The sequence below is a fragment of the Halyomorpha halys genome, unplaced genomic scaffold (assembly GCF_000696795.3).
Source record: "Halyomorpha halys isolate HHAL.00 unplaced genomic scaffold, Hhal_1.1 Scaffold987.1, whole genome shotgun sequence".
In the NCBI taxonomy this organism is placed as follows: Eukaryota; Metazoa; Arthropoda; class Insecta; order Hemiptera; family Pentatomidae; genus Halyomorpha; species Halyomorpha halys.
Window position 1 is genome coordinate 210,790 of NW_027108701.1, and position 16,008 is coordinate 226,797.

General features: G+C 29.8%; 3 protein-coding genes across 3 annotated transcripts in view; 2 read left to right on the forward strand and 1 right to left on the reverse strand.

Annotated features, from left to right (window-relative positions):
- LOC106687609 (mini-chromosome maintenance complex-binding protein) overlaps nucleotides 1–898 on the forward strand; it is a 14,828-nt gene extending 13,930 nt beyond the window's left edge. The window contains exon 12 of the mRNA XM_014431594.2: nucleotides 725–898. Within this exon, the coding sequence (XP_014287080.1) occupies nucleotides 725–824 (100 nt within the window). The 3' untranslated portion in view covers nucleotides 825–898. The remainder of the gene's footprint in view (nucleotides 1–724) is intronic.
- Nucleotides 888–3,562, reverse strand: LOC106687610 (uncharacterized). Its single transcript, XM_014431595.2, has 4 exons — nucleotides 3,416–3,562; nucleotides 2,941–3,321; nucleotides 1,112–1,350; nucleotides 888–980 (listed from the first exon to the last, which is right to left on the reverse strand). The coding sequence occupies exons 2-4, from the start codon at nucleotides 3,295–3,297 to the stop codon at nucleotides 890–892; spliced, it is 687 nt and encodes a 228-aa protein (XP_014287081.1). The 5' UTR covers nucleotides 3,298–3,321; nucleotides 3,416–3,562; the 3' UTR covers nucleotides 888–889.
- A 4,260-nt stretch (nucleotides 3,563–7,822) lies between these two features.
- Nucleotides 7,823–15,044, forward strand: LOC106687607 (retinol-binding protein pinta). Its single transcript, XM_014431590.3, has 6 exons — nucleotides 7,823–8,831; nucleotides 8,913–9,072; nucleotides 11,695–11,950; nucleotides 12,058–12,165; nucleotides 13,941–14,046; nucleotides 14,870–15,044. Exons 1-6 carry the CDS (start codon nucleotides 8,681–8,683, stop codon nucleotides 14,959–14,961), a joined length of 873 nt encoding a protein of 290 aa, XP_014287076.1. The 5' UTR covers nucleotides 7,823–8,680; the 3' UTR covers nucleotides 14,962–15,044.
- The last annotated feature ends 964 nt before the right edge of the window (nucleotides 15,045–16,008 follow it).

The window sequence follows — 16,008 nt, forward strand, 5'->3', positions numbered from 1 at the left end:
TATTTTTTTTTTATGAACCTTTACTATTCTTCTGTCATTTTTTTTAGTATTAGGACTATATTGGCTAATTTTGTGAATAAATATTGAATTATGCGAATCAAAATCTTCAACATCACTCATTATCATACCAAAAAACATCGTAAATCATTACTTTTACTGTTGTAATTCATTATTTTTTACACATTATATTTCATAAATTATAGATATTTCTCACCCAAAAAAATAATGACACAACTTCAATATGCAATATTTGAGAATATCAACTTAAAAATAATATAATAATAATTGATGTAGAAGTAGTATAAAGCTATAATAAAAAAAGCTACAATATCTTTCACAAAAAAAAATTTTTTTTGCTTCATTCCATGTCAGAATAAAAATGCAAAAAGGTATTTACCATTCCTTTGTTTAATTGACGATGAGTAGGGAAGCCTGCTGGATGGTTTTAAAATTTATAAACTCTGGAACAAGGAACTAGATGTTATTAGGACAAGACATGTGGAAATTGTTGTTGGAGGAATTCTGGTTCTGACGTATGGTGTGCTATTCAATGATGATGTTTAAAATATTATTCTTAACATTAAAACAAATATTTTCAGATTATTAGTTACTCCATATTTTAATGTTTTACTGATCAAAGAGAATTACTTATCAGCACTCAAATACCTAATCATATTAATTTACATTTTTAAGTTTTTTAATTTTAATTTTTTTTTTTAATCAGATTATTGTCTCTCAGCTATGGAAAAACTTCTCTTGATCAAAGCATTTGGGAAAAATCAAAAAGTATGGTGACTGGACGAAAATCAAGAAAAGCTAGTTAAAATTAATATTTAACAAAAATATTTTTTGTATATTCTTTGTATAATTTTTGTTATAAATAAACGTTTTAATCAACTTCTTGTTTATTTTTAAGAAGATAATCTTCTATGCAAAAATGTCCCTTCTTCATGATGCGTCTATCATCACCTTTAAATCTCCTGTAAATATTAAGCAAATTTAGTTTCTGAAGATTTCAATTAACTATCATTTTAATTACAATAAAGTACTTTCTGGGAATGTTTTTCATGTTAATGTTTTCAAATTTAGTTTTAAACATCCAGATACTTACCTTTTTCTGTAAACTTGGTTAACAACAAAATCTGTGAATTCAGACCAGTTCATGCGCGGTAAGCATTTGCTTTTAATTTCCCAAGCTGCTCTCAAATTACCCCTTAGTCGAGAGGATGCCAAAGTTACCCAGTCCTCTTCAGTAACTCCAGCTGAAATGAGTGTTTTTTTCATTTGACGGAGAAACTTAATTGCACTCGGTACTCCTGATCCTTTGCATTCTGGGAGTTCATTAGTTGTCTACGAATATGTTAACAAACTGATTAAATGATACCTATCCTTTAACTTTTTTAAAAAATAAATTAAGTAGTAGATAAACTTATTACAACTTTACTTACTATCAGAGAAACTGATTTTCATGCTATTGTATCTTTTGTTCCCTAGCTTCAAATTCATTAAAATTTAGACACAAATTTTCAAGTTCATTTCATGAAAAAGATGTTATTGCATGTTTTGGGGTTACTGTCGGAATTAGCATATTTTGTGGCACTTCCCGAATTTGAATTTTTATTACAATAACTATGAAATCATTGTAATGTCACAAAACTAACAATTAATATTCAATAAAAGCAAGATAAAAAAAGATTCATGATGTTAACTCTACTATTCTTTGATTGGCCTGGTAATTGCCATGATTTGCAACAGTAAAAAAATAAGAAACTTCCTCTACAGCAACATGGCTGTTACAAAAATTTAAGTTGAGACCGGATTTCCATGTCCATACAATTGTGCTTGTGCGAATTTACCAAATGTGTAGAGTATTATCAGCAATCTGGAGGACCCCTAAATCTCAAAGACAGCCCTGGCATAATGATAATAAGCTTGTTTAAAATGAAATACAGCAATTAGTTTGTTGTTTTTCTCTTGATCCCAATGGGTTCGTGGGGTCGATATGATGAAAATGGGTTGAGGGTAGCCTTTTGAAGAGGGGGCTGTGGAAATTTGATCTTTTGAAAAGGAGAAGTCTGTATTTTGTGTCAGTCTGATGGTGATGGGGCTTACCAGGTTTGTTGATTCAGATAATTTAGTTACTTGTACTCAGTGGAGTCTGAGGCTGTTTGTGTTTGTCTGCCACCTTTGTGGCCATCCTGTTGGTGTCAGTGTCCTAAATAATGGGTTTTGTAGAGCAATTAGTAAGTTTTATAACGGTAAATATATTTTGAGATCCTTATTATTTACATTGGAACGTGACAGAGATACAAGGAGAGAAGTACGATTTTCTGGAGGACAACTAAATTGATTTTAATCGTTGACTAACCAAATTGTTGCAAATAGCATTTTTATTTTTATTCACTAACAGGCTATTTCTGATGTTTTTGAAAGGAGTATAGTGGTGGGGGATACGCTACCAGGGCGTGACGTCAGAAGGCGGAGTCTATTACTTTCGTAGGCGTGGTATCCCGTACGCCATATTTGAAAGTTGGTGCCGCACCCCTAATGCCAGAAATTGCTACACAGAGGATTGAGAATTGGTTTAATCCCTACCTATGGGCGTCATTTTTCCTTTAGGGGGAGAGTAGGATTGGGTTATGAAAATCCCCTTATCAAAACCAGGGAAGTGTCAATAATTTACACGTTCTAAGTTTAGGTTACTTTACCTTACGAGCTTATTCTTTTTAGGCTTAAGATTAAAACAATTTTTAATTGACCGACATCATCTAGGACCTGTGAGGAGAATATGGTTGGGGTGCGGTCCCGTCCCAATCAACTCTTATTTTATTCGATTTGGCATGACATCGTTTTGATTAATAAACTATAAAAAGAAGGCGACCTTAGTAACGTTTTGCGAATTCAGGTTGAGGGTTAATTATTAGATAAGTTTATACTTACAAGTAAACATTTTACTTTCATCGCATGACCATCCTTACTCAGCATCCAAATTTCATTTCCATCAACTAAATTTTTCAATCCTAGTATCTTTTTTTCTAACCAGTTTAATTTTTCCTTCACTGTCATTTCACACGAAAATGCATCTGTATTCGTTATATCATCATTTACTATTTGAACGTTATCGATGCAAGGTGTTAGTCCGTGGTTGCGTATTTCACAAGCTTCACTACCTTGATCACCACTGCTGATATTGTAATTTTTTGAGTGCTGAACTTCTATAGGAGTTATAGCCGCGTAATTCCTTACTTCGTTTTTGGATCTATTCTCATTCGGATTTAGAAGTTCAAAATTCATCATGAAATTCGTCCTAAACTAATTGATCTACATCCAATGTAATTTAAATTATTACACAACTTTTAAACAAATATCAGAATGAAATATTTTATTTTACAGCTGTATTGGCTTTTCTACTTACATGAAATTGAGACCATCGCATATTATGTATAGGTAAAATGCAATCCATTACATGTCTTTAATAGAGTGAAAAAAAAGAGGTATGATTGGTAAAACATACTGTTGCATCAATTATATATATATTTAATGTCACCAACATTGCATAAAAAACTAATAGCATAGAACAAATGATTCAATAAATTCTATCCAAATTAATCTATTAACGGTGATGGGTTCCATAAATACTCTAAGGCGCATGTTGCGTCTTCTAGACTTCCTGCTTGTCTTACTTTACACATATGATTGGAGGAGGTAGTCCGGGTGACGGTCAATAATTGATACCTTTATTGACCCTCACCCGGACTGTAGAAAAAACTATTGTTAACCAACGTTTCGTACCACTTGTCAGGGCTGTAAGATTGAAACAAAAATGACAACTCAACTGAGTAAGGCTGTCAATCTTGTCTATCGGTAATCTTCAATATCGTTGATTAGGTTGATTACCGGGCGATAAACTATTGGGTTATTACGCCCTGACATCGTTGTTGAATCCAGAAGATGGGTGCCATAACCTTACCACCTAAGAAAAATGAAGCTAAGGGGAGGGGAATAGGCCACGCCCCTTTAAGGCTTCACGTTCTATTTAATAGGGTACACACTAACGTAATTATCTTTGTCCTTGACTTCATTGGTATACAGTACCTCCACCCCAAAGTTTGGCAGTATAAGACTCCAATGGTAATCGTGGCCGAAAAAAAACAATGTCATTTTCAGTAAAAACGTTCATTTAATCGCAAATGTGAAGAGAATAGAAGTTTTATTAAATGTTATTTTTAATGATTTGGTATAACTACAATGAAAATCCATTATGGCGCTCTTGAGAAATTCGTGCGTCTCTGTTCAGACCTATTTCAATATGAATATTAAGAATCCCAAAATATATTTACTGTTTTAAAAAAAAATAAGGAACGGATTTAAAATGAAATTAATTTTTCAATTGATGTTTTCTAGAAACAGTTATTAAAAAATTAATTTCTTTTGTGAAGTGAAGTTGTCAATAAAAAAAATAGTATTAACAGTAAACATTATCTTTTATAATATTTAATGTTTACAACAAAAAAGTGACTGAGAATTAATAATAATAAAAAAACAAAACAAACAATATAAATTATGAGAGATAGTTGACCGTGGATGACATATGAGGAGAAGATGGTGGGGGTGCGGTCAAAGTGAAACACAAATAAGTTGGTGTAACCTATTTAATTGTGCCAACGTTTCGGCTAGAGTTTATAGACTTCTTCAGGGCTAAGAACAGAACAAGATAACAACCACAGTAAGTATAGAAAATAAAAAAGAAAGTATAAACAGAATAACATAAAATGAATAATTTTACAAAATAGAATAAATAAAATGAAGTGATGAGAGAAGCGGGAAATAAAATGTATATATAGGTAATTGAAAAAATGTGTAAAATAACATAATTAAGGAAATGAAGTTATATAATGCAAAGAAGTATGAACATATTAATATTTTTTAAATATTATTAATAATTTGAAAATTGAAATATATAAAGAAAAAGAAAATTGAGAGGAAGAAAATATATGTAACAATAATAATTGATAAAGAGGCAAAATTAATACAAAAATATACCATAAGAAATGAAAAAATATATATATATTTTTGAAAACACCAATAATACTTTGCAGGGCTTCATCAGGGCTAAAAAGATACAAAAAAAAAATAAAACTGGGAATATTACAACAATAAGATACAATAAGGTAATTTAAGCTAGGATAAATATTATGTAAAAAGAAAGTGATAAGAATGTAATTTCTTAATATAAAATAATTAATAAATAAAAGGAAGGAAGACATAAAATAGTATCAGTATAAAATAAAAAATAAGTAACAATGGCAACAGTAAAAATACGTAAAATATACAGTTAAAAAAGTACAGGAGATGTACATAAAACAAAAACAATACGGAAAAAAAAGAAGAAAGTAGAGATTAAATAAACGTCTTGGAAAAATAAATATAAATAAAAATAATAATGATATTAAATGAGCTAAGAACAAATCAAGACCACCTACCTGTTCAAAGCGAACGGTTGGACAGAAGGCAACAATGAAGCGGAAGAGTGGACGAGTTTTAATGACTTTCTATTTCAAATACATTGCGTATACAGGAAGTGGTCATAAAGATATGACGAAAAATGAAAAATAATTAGAGAAAGATACAGAAATATGATAATAATAATAACTATAATAATTTTCTAATTTAGGAATAACAATGTAAAATTAGAATGATACATATCGTTACTAATAATACGAGTATATACTGAAGAAAATATAGTTAGGGTAGTTTATACAATATAGGATATAATAACAATGATTGTAAAAGAAATAACTAATAATAAGTAAAAGTAGATAAAGAGTATTTAAATTTTTTTTCCCGTTTTGATTCGTTTTATGTACATCTGTACTTTTTTAACTGTATATTTTACGTATTTTTAAAAAAATTTTATTGTTGCCATTGTTACTTTTTTTCTCTTTTTTTTTTATCTTTTTAGCCCTGATGAAGCCCTGAAAAGTGGGGCGAAACGTCGGACATTAAAATAGTTTTAAACTATTTGTTCTTTTTATTACCGCAACCCTGACCATCTACTTATATTTAAAATAGAAAATAAATAAATTAAAAAAATATATATATATGAACAATAAAATGTGAGCATGCTTTGATTACCTTTCTACTTTTTTGTTTGTATTCACCTTGCGTAGCCATTTCTTAGATAAGGGGGTGCGGCAGCAACTTTGAACCCTCAAATATGGGGTACTGGATGTCACGCCTGCGAAAGGAATAGACCCCGACTTCTGGCGTCGCTCGGCCAGAAAGCGTACTCCTTTCTCTAAGATTCCAACATGATTTAAAAAAAATAATATCAAGCTGACTGGAGCATGCACAGTACAGTTATTCTGTTCCTAATCCTGTGCTCTTTTTATATGAAGAATTTTTGTTGTTGTTTTTTTTTTTATTATTTTAATGGAAGTCATTCATTGACAAATACACTCGTTGCTTATATACTTTGGCATACTCGTGAAACGCACGATATGAACGAAGTACTCGGTTTATAACGTGCGTTCCACTTTTCTCTTGCAGACAAATTACCAAATAAAGGTAAAACAACTTTCTATTTAGTTAGAATCGAAAGCGACACTACACAATATTTTTTTATAAAGCGTTAGTTGGGCTGATGGGTCTTTGTGATTCAATTCTGACTTTTTAATAATGCCTGTCATTCCGGCTGTTACAGTAAGGTAATAGTGTGTACGCAGATAGTTGTAAGTATAAAAGGAAGAGGAAAGAGGATGTGACCAATAGGGAACAAGCGTTAAATAAGACTCTACATATCAAAAGATAAGTTGGACGAATATACTGAAAGTCTTATTTGCTGTCTTAAGAAGGAACTGTTTCAAAACCATCGGTGGGGTATTGATTCTACTAACGATACAAAGGCCAGTGAGAGGCACCGCCTGTAAGAACTAACTTTTTTGTGATTCAGTATATTCTTTTTGGTATACTTTATTTATTTATTTTTTTTTATTTATTGATAGATATTACAATCTGCCATACAGTTGTGGATAATAGGTAATAGTGATGAATGATCTCATACATACTAAAATAAATTAAATAAATGAATAAAAAAAAAAAAAAAAACTCAAACTTTATTTATTAAATCAACAAATTTACAATTATAATACTATTTATGTGGAGAAAACATAGGTGGTACTCCAAGGTGGAACGAACTGAAGCTCTTCGTCTTAACAGGAAGCGATAGTGGTGTTCTTATTGGCGATCCCTGATAGATAGGGTTACTACATGGTCACTGAATATAACTACCCATATTACAAAAGGTTTGTGTTCGGGTGGAAACGTTCAGCGGGCTGAGCCCACTTCAACCTAGGGCGAAGAGGACTAGCTCCTTGAAAGCCACGAGCCAGAGGAGTAGAAGAGGGACAATAACCAATCAATAAAAACAAAATCAACTGTTTTCAACACTTTAAATTGTTACATTTGCAGCCATTTTATTCAAACTGCAGCTGCACATTTATATTGCTCACAGGGCAGGGTAAGGCTGACTAAATAAAAACATAAAATAATAGTTGACAGTACTTCCATCTAACAAGTAAACCCTGTTAGTAGAACTGTGTGTTAGCTCTATCATAGTTGCTGCGATATAGCTTTTTCTTTTACTATTACTGTCATTATCACCATCACAGTGGAACCCCCGCTTTACATTACGTGTATACCTCTGGTGACGTCACTACTCCGTTAATTGCGAGCACTATATTAATTTCCCTTAAAAAAAAAATAAAAGAAGTATGCGTTGTATAAACTCAGATGAAGGTCGTGATAGATTATTTCTGTCTATTATTAACCTGAATACCTCAAACCTTATCACTAACCTACTTTACAGTATTTTTTAATGAATGTTAGTTCATCATTTTGAAACACATATAAATTCAGCAAAATTGTTTAGCATATAATTCCAAATCGAATCAAGTGGTGTTAAAAATTAGAAATTTTTGTTACTGACGACGGGTGTTGCAAGAAGAATGAGTTCCTCATTCAAGTATGGAAATTTGCTACGAATTCCTTCTTGATCGAATATCTTGCTTCATCAGTGCTTTGTATCTCTTTTCGGAAGTCGTCACGGTTCACTCAGTCAAGGTCTTGGAGCTCATTATTTTGGCAGTCGATTTGTATAATTAAAGGAAACTTGCTGTCTAGCTTTATTTGTTTTTATAATCCTCTTCTAATCTAAGCCCATTAACATTTTTGAAAAGCTATTTTGCTGACGCGGTTTTCGGTCTTCAAAATTACTTTGGTTTCTGATCCTTTGGTTATCATTGTCAGAATCAGTAATCTATGATTATTTGTCTATATACCTGATGTATTAAAATAATGTCAATTATTTAAATTTTAAAATAAGGGGATTTCCTTGGATGTTTCCAGGTATCGATTAACACAACTGTCATCGTTAAGGTCTCCACAATTAAAATTTTACATTGTCTTCTCTAATTAGATCTGTTAAATAATCATTGATACCAAGGGGTAAAGGCCAAACGATAATTGGATGAGGAAGTAAACATTATTTTTAACCTATATCTTACTGATAAAAATTTGATGGAATACTCCTCATCAAGCTTTTCAAACATCTTAAGTATCCAAACAGGATTTATAAAGGCACATTTTATGTACTTAATACTATTAATGAAATCATTCTATTATGGAAGACAAAGATTACATATCTAATTTAACAGAAAATGATTTTAAGTATTGTGAAGAAGTTTTAAATGAAAATGAAGAAAAAAGGGTGACTTGTGTAAATGAAATTAGAGAATGGCTGCAAAACAACCAACATTTAAATGCATGTGAAGGTAGTTATTTTTATTTTGTATTAGAATTTAAAAAAATTAAATTTTTACTATTTACTGTAGCAATTAATGTTTCAATTGCAGATACATTTAATATCTTGCGATTCCTACGATCAACCAAATATAATATTGAAAGTACAAAGAAGAAAATCAATGACTTCTATACATTCAAGAGTAAGGTCCCAGAATGGTTCCGAACTAGAGATCCTATGTTACCTGAAATACAATCATTACTGAAGATAGGGTAAGAATTCCATTTCTTATGTTAACATCCATAATATCCATATGTTAACATGAAATATACTATTGAATTATATGATTCTTGAAAACGCAGGGTTTTATAGAGAATAACTAGCCCAAGTTTTATCGAAGAATGCTCTAACCATAACCAATTTTACCATGCTGTTGGGTCATTCAAAGGTTACTTTTTGGTAATTTATTATAAATAAAAAAATCATAAAAATTGCAATTATGTAAACAATATGTATACTTATCTAACATAATTATATTATTTTAATACTGTATAAAATATATTGAAATATACAAATGTGTGCGAATGGTTAAAAAGTTTTTCAATATAATATTTTTAATACTTGTAAAAAAATTTAACTATCATACAGGTTAATAGAAGACAATTGTGATATAGCAATGATGATATAATTATTTCAGAACTATGAGGATTAGAGGCTTATTATTTTTTTTCTCATCTATATTAGTGTGTATCTTTTATCGATTGTAACATATATTTCGTTTTCTTTCTTGCCCATTGTAATATATATATATGTCATTTTCTTTCATACATTTTATTGTTTATTTAAATGTTTTTAAACATTACTTACATATTTAATTATGTTAAATTTAATTACTCATCATTTACATTTTCTACCGTACCCTTCATTATGTTTATTTCTTTATTACTTTAATTAACTCTGTCTGTTTTCTAAAGTGTCTAATTAAAATTAGATTCTAAATTAATTTAACTCTATTTTTTTTTATTATTATTTGTTTTGTATGATTCTTACCTCTACAATGTTATATTTAATCTTCTTTCATATCAACTACTTTCTACTTCATGTTATGGATATTTCCAAGTTTGTTTATTATTTCTTTTTTATTCTGTTTTTCTGAATTATGGTTGTTATCTCATTTTGTTTTTCAGCCCTAATGAAGGGCTGAAATTCAGGCCAAAACGTAGGTACAAATAAATAAGTTTTGTTTATTTGTACATCTTTGCTCACTGCACTACTGACCATGTTCTTATATCTACCTATAATTAACTATTCACACCTCATTATTTCAGAGATATATTGCTTTATTTCAATGAATGTTTGAAATATCCTGTAGTTGTTTCAAGAAATAAATACAGATGGTGATTATATCGACATTATTCTATCGAATAATCATTTTTTCATGAAATAACTCTTAAATTTATTTAATGAATACATAAAAATAGTGACCAGGTTATTTTCTTGGGACTACATCCATTTTCTGTCTGTAAAACCAATTTTGTATTATAGCATACTTTGTATTTATCCTGACCTCATGGCATTTTTATTAGGTACTTTTACTCTTGGTGGTTTATGATTAGATAATCTACTATAATAAATTTATATCCATTATCTAATTATGGACACCTAGTCATTTTGAACAAATTAATTGTACCTATCCAAAGCTGCTTAAGATCACCACCGTTTTCAGTAATCTATTTTTCTAGTTTTAAAAATGGCTGATCTCTGACCTTGCTACCATTTTATTTATTATAAAAACAAGAACTATAAAACTGTAAAATAAAGATAAATTCTTTATTTGTCAAACAATGCTGCCCAAATTATAGGGTTGCTATAAGATGTGTATTAATTAATCTTATTAGATAAAATATAAACACTACCATAAAATAATTAATAAATATATAATATTTTGTTCCCCCTTGTTTTGTTTTTTTTCTCCATAATAGCTATATTATAACATAATTGCATTATTAGATTAGTCACATCTAAAGTCTATAGGGTAGCAGAGGATGAGAACAGACTGGCATGTAGTGTAATGTACCTGGGTGTTACACTTGACACTAGCTTGCCACTTCAATAAGAAATTAAAGCTGTTAGGACCAAGGCCTGCTAACATACCCTACTACTACATTACTGATTTATAAAGTATACTGTCCCTTTAACATCTCCTAACCTTTCTCTCCCAGCTTAAGTTACTTATTTATAAAAGTAGATTGGCCTTCCTCTGCGGAGCACCTATGCTGCCTAACATAGCACCCAAGACAGCTCAGAAACTCCAACAGTTTCAGAGTAGTTTTTTGAGACAAATTGTAAAGCGTTTTCTTTACAAAGAGTGAAAACTGACTAGTCATACGACACTTACACTGCCGACAGTGACAGAATTCATCTCATGGGGCTCATCAAATTCTTTGATAGCCTCCAACATTACTTTAATACATTAACACCAACAGGATGCCCAAAAAGATGGCAAACAAACATAAAACAGCCTCAGACTCAACTGAAGACTACTAACAAGATAACCGGGGAGCCCCTTCATTAGACATCTGACACAAGATAGTTTTTCCCATCTATATCTGTGATATTTCCTTTCCTCAGTCCAAGGAACGATCAAATGTAGTTAAAGAGATAGATTTCATCAATTCTCACAACCCTTCCATTCCAATATCAAACCCTCACATATATGGGACTTGGAAATAAAAGTTATATTACATTTTTTATTTTTTCGTTCTTAACTGTATCTACTTTAATTATTCTTTTCCAGTTATCCGTCACAAATATTCAGTATATAAAAACCTAAAACAGTGTTGATTTGAAGTTTCAGAGAAATTTGATAAAAATGTGTTTAATTTTTATTCCAGTGTTTTTTTACCTCTCTTAAAAAGAGACAATAATGGCCAATTGGTAATTATCATTAGAACCGCTGCTCACGATCCGTCGATCCATAAACAAAATGATGTTTTCAAAGTTGGAATGATGGCTCTTGATCTGGCTCTAAAGGCTGAAGATACAAGTGTTTATGGTATAGTGGCAATATTCGACATGAAAGGAGTAACCCTTGGACATGCAAAGGTTCTCACTGTACAAATAATTAAAAAAGCAGTTACGTCTTGGCAGGTATACTTTTTATAAGTTGACAATTTTTAATTTAGTTCTATTTCTGGAGCTATGTAATCTTAAAATTTGTATATTTTTGATGATTTAAATAGGTTTTCTGACTCTAGATATATCCTGTACGATTGAGAGCTTTGGAATTTATAAATTCACCTAGTTATATAGATGTTGTGTTGAACATATTTCGGTTCTTCATGACTCAAAAAATCAAGAACAGGGTAAGTTAAAACCTTAGTAACATCATCTATACAATTAAAATTTAATATAACATTTGTCCTATTACGGGCAGTTGAAATTTAAAAGATTATCATGCAAAAAATTGGTCTATATGTCCTATTAAATGTAAACAACAAGACTATTATTGAATTGTCCTAATGTCTTCTCTTGTTAAAAGTTTATTTTTTGAAATTATTTATTTTTGTATAGTTTTAGTACTGAGTTTAGTACTATTAAAGCATGTGTGGAAAATGTTTCTGCTCCAGCTACATAGTAAAAATTTTTGGATTTCCATATAGTTTTAACTTTGAGGCCTCTAATGTAATGTTTTCTTTTTAGATTTCTTCTATTATTTTATTGAGGGTGTTTTGAAGTTAAGATATTTTTTGACTTTAGGTTGCTGAATTTACTATTTATATTTAAGTTCACTGTCAAACAAGCCTATTTGGCCTAATTATGTTCCTTTACAATGTTTTTTTCCAGTATAACATTAAATTAAAAATAAATAATTATCGCATTAATTTTCATATAAATTTTAGTTATCAAAGTTAACAAACTGAAATCAATTATATTTTGAGCATACAACCACATGAAAAAAAAATTATGATCCAGCCATATTTGCAACTACTTTTAAACTGTCTTTTGTCAAGAAATATTTTTTTTGGCCAAGACTCCCCATTGGAGTCTTATACTGCCTAACCGTGATTGGTGGTCTAAGATTTTTAATTTTGTGGGACCACTATTCAAGGAAAAAATTTAACGCCCCAGGCCGGATTCGAACCAGCACCGCTAATAGACATCAATTATTGGAGAAGTTTGTCGGTGGGTGCGGTCAGCAAAGAACAACATAAATAAACAAAACCATATTTATTTATTTTATGCCGACGTTTCGACCTGACTTTCAGGTCTTCATAAGGGCTATAGAACAAAAGAGATAATAACATTTAGTCATAATGTTTAATTTGTAGATTCAATTTTTCAGTTTTTTTAGACACTAATTGCATATCTTATATTATACATATCTTCTTACCTACATGATATTATATTTCATCTGTCACTGTTTTCAATTTACTACCATACAATTCCACGATTATCAATCAATTAAAATTTTGTACTATTCAATTATCAGTTATCAATTTTTTATCATTTGTGATTTAATTCAATATTTTGTATAATTCTAAATTTGTTTGTATACTATTCCTTTTCAATTGTATGTTACTCTAAATGTTGTTGTTATCTCTTTTGTTCTATAGCCCTGATGAAGACCTGAAACTCAGGTCGAAACGTCGGCATAAAATAAATAAATATGGTTTTGTTTATTTATGTTGTTCTTTGCTGACCGCACCCACCGACAAACTTCTCCAATCTTTAATCTACGCCTCATTATAATAGACATCAAATTGGTAAGACTGTGTCTTAACCACTGAGCTACGGACTGCCCGATGATATATTTTTTCTATTATATGAAAAATTTCTATTTGAGCATATTTAATGTTAAAAATTTCTGTTATTGTCTTGTTTACTTCTAATTTTTTCATAATCACTTAAAATAATAATAAATACATTTTTTATTTGTGTTAAACTCTTTAGAAACACCCTTCCTATTGAAATCCTTTACCTATAAAATGTATTTACTTGTGTTGAAGAACAAACAAGTTACACGTTAAGAACAGGATAATTCATATTCAACATGTTTAAAAAAATAAAATAATGAATTATAACAAACATAATTTAATAATATGGTTCATAATAGTAATTTAAAATATTATGTTTCCAGATACATATCCATGGTACTAATTATGAATCCTTACATTCAATTGTGCCAAAAGAAATTCTACCAGAAGAATACGGAGGTACTGATGGCAAATTACGAGACCTTATAGGTAAATATAAATGAGGCATTACCATCTGTGATTCAGAATTAATAATAAGAGCTAGAACACACTTATTATGCTTAGAATAATTAATTAATTACAAGGAAATTTGGTAAAATAAAAAATTAGTATTAGATATTGACTTAATTCATTGCTCAATGCTCTACCTCCCTCCCCCCACATAACCTTTGTGTAATAATATTGAATGTGATTCAGATATCGCAGTTTTCAGTATTCTTACTCCAGTATACCTCTCTGAGAGTCAATTCATTGATGAAGTTCAATATTGGCTTTAAATGAACGTTTTTAACTTTATGAATGATGGATAGGCATTCAATCATGCATGCTAAAACTTTTTAGATCTAACACCATGAATACCCGTTATATGAAATAAAAAATAAAATAAGTACCGCTTTAGCACATGAAGAGTCAGGGGTTGAATTCTTTGTAAGTACGGTTACTAGACCAACAGTTGTGTAAGGAGGTGATTTGGTGAGAATCATAATCGACTGCCAGGTTTTCCTCAATTAAGGGTACCCACTTTATGAGGCTGGGTGAGCTCCTGAACCCACAGGAGTGACTCATGGCTACGGTAATAATAATTATGTCACAGCCTGATTCAAACCCGGGTCCTTCGAGTTAGTAGCACAGTGCCTTACCCCTTGTATGTACCTCTGCAAAATTGAGATAAAAATAGAGGAATACTATTTATAATAGACAGACAAAATATAAAATACTAAATGTTTTTTTTTATTTTAAAAAAAATGAGGTATCAATGACAGAACTGTTACTGATGTAAATTAAACTTTTATATGACATTAATTTTTTTCAGATTATTGGCATCAAAATGTTTCTGATTCAAGGCAATGGCTTATGGAAACTGAAAAGAATCTCGCTAATACAGATTCGTCGGTACAATTATAAAAAATGAATAATACTACGATTAATAAATCATTCGTCCTTTAAAATTATGTAAATAAACTTTCAAGTAATTATTTTATATTATATTTAAGAGTTTCTATTGATTTACCTTACTTTTCTTTATGATAGATTAAAGAAATATAATCATTATAATATAATTGTTGAGACAGTTAAAAAAATCAAAGTATAATTTTAAAATAGCTTTAAAATTTAAATCACTAATATTAATAAATTGGTTATTTAAAATTATGTATACCGCTGCTTTGCTTGAATGGTTGCACATCTAACCAAATAAAAATTGGTTTTTATATTGAAATGGATGTGTTCTAAAGATATTACTATTAGGTTTTCTTTCACTAGAGCAGTCCCTTTATATACTGTCTCAAAGGGTAATCAAAAAGTAACCACACTCTATAGAATACCTCAAATATAAAACTTTTTTTTTCAGATGTGCCAAGCCACTATTTGTGCAAATCAGTAAAACTTTTAAATAATTGTTTTTGAATTATATTTTATGATGTTTTATATTTAAAATAGTGCATGCATATCACAATATAAAAACAATTAAGTTTGTTTAAATAAAAAAAAAATTTGGCTAAGTTAGACTAACTTACTATGTGAATATTTCTCAAAATCATAAAATAAAAGTTTTCCAAAGCTATAAGTTCTGGGTTTTCATATGTTACCTAATAATTTTATTTTTAAATATATATATTTCTATAGATTAGATATAAATTTGTGGTTTTCATCATATTTATATTTTATAATTGAAATATAACTGTTACTTAAATATTTCCCATTAATATGAAGGTATTTGTGTAAATTTTTTAATAAAAAGCCTTATTTACTCTCAGAAATGTTTTTCTCTCTATTTCTAGAGATTTAAAGGCTTCTAATAGTAACGGCATATGTAAAATTATATATTTTCTTTAAAATATACTTTTTCTCCTTTGGTGTCTAAATAGGAAAGAGCTTTGATTTTTCAGTAAGATGATTTCGGGGTGCAAAATTAACATATAAAATACTTCTATTTAAATAATAAGTTCCTCT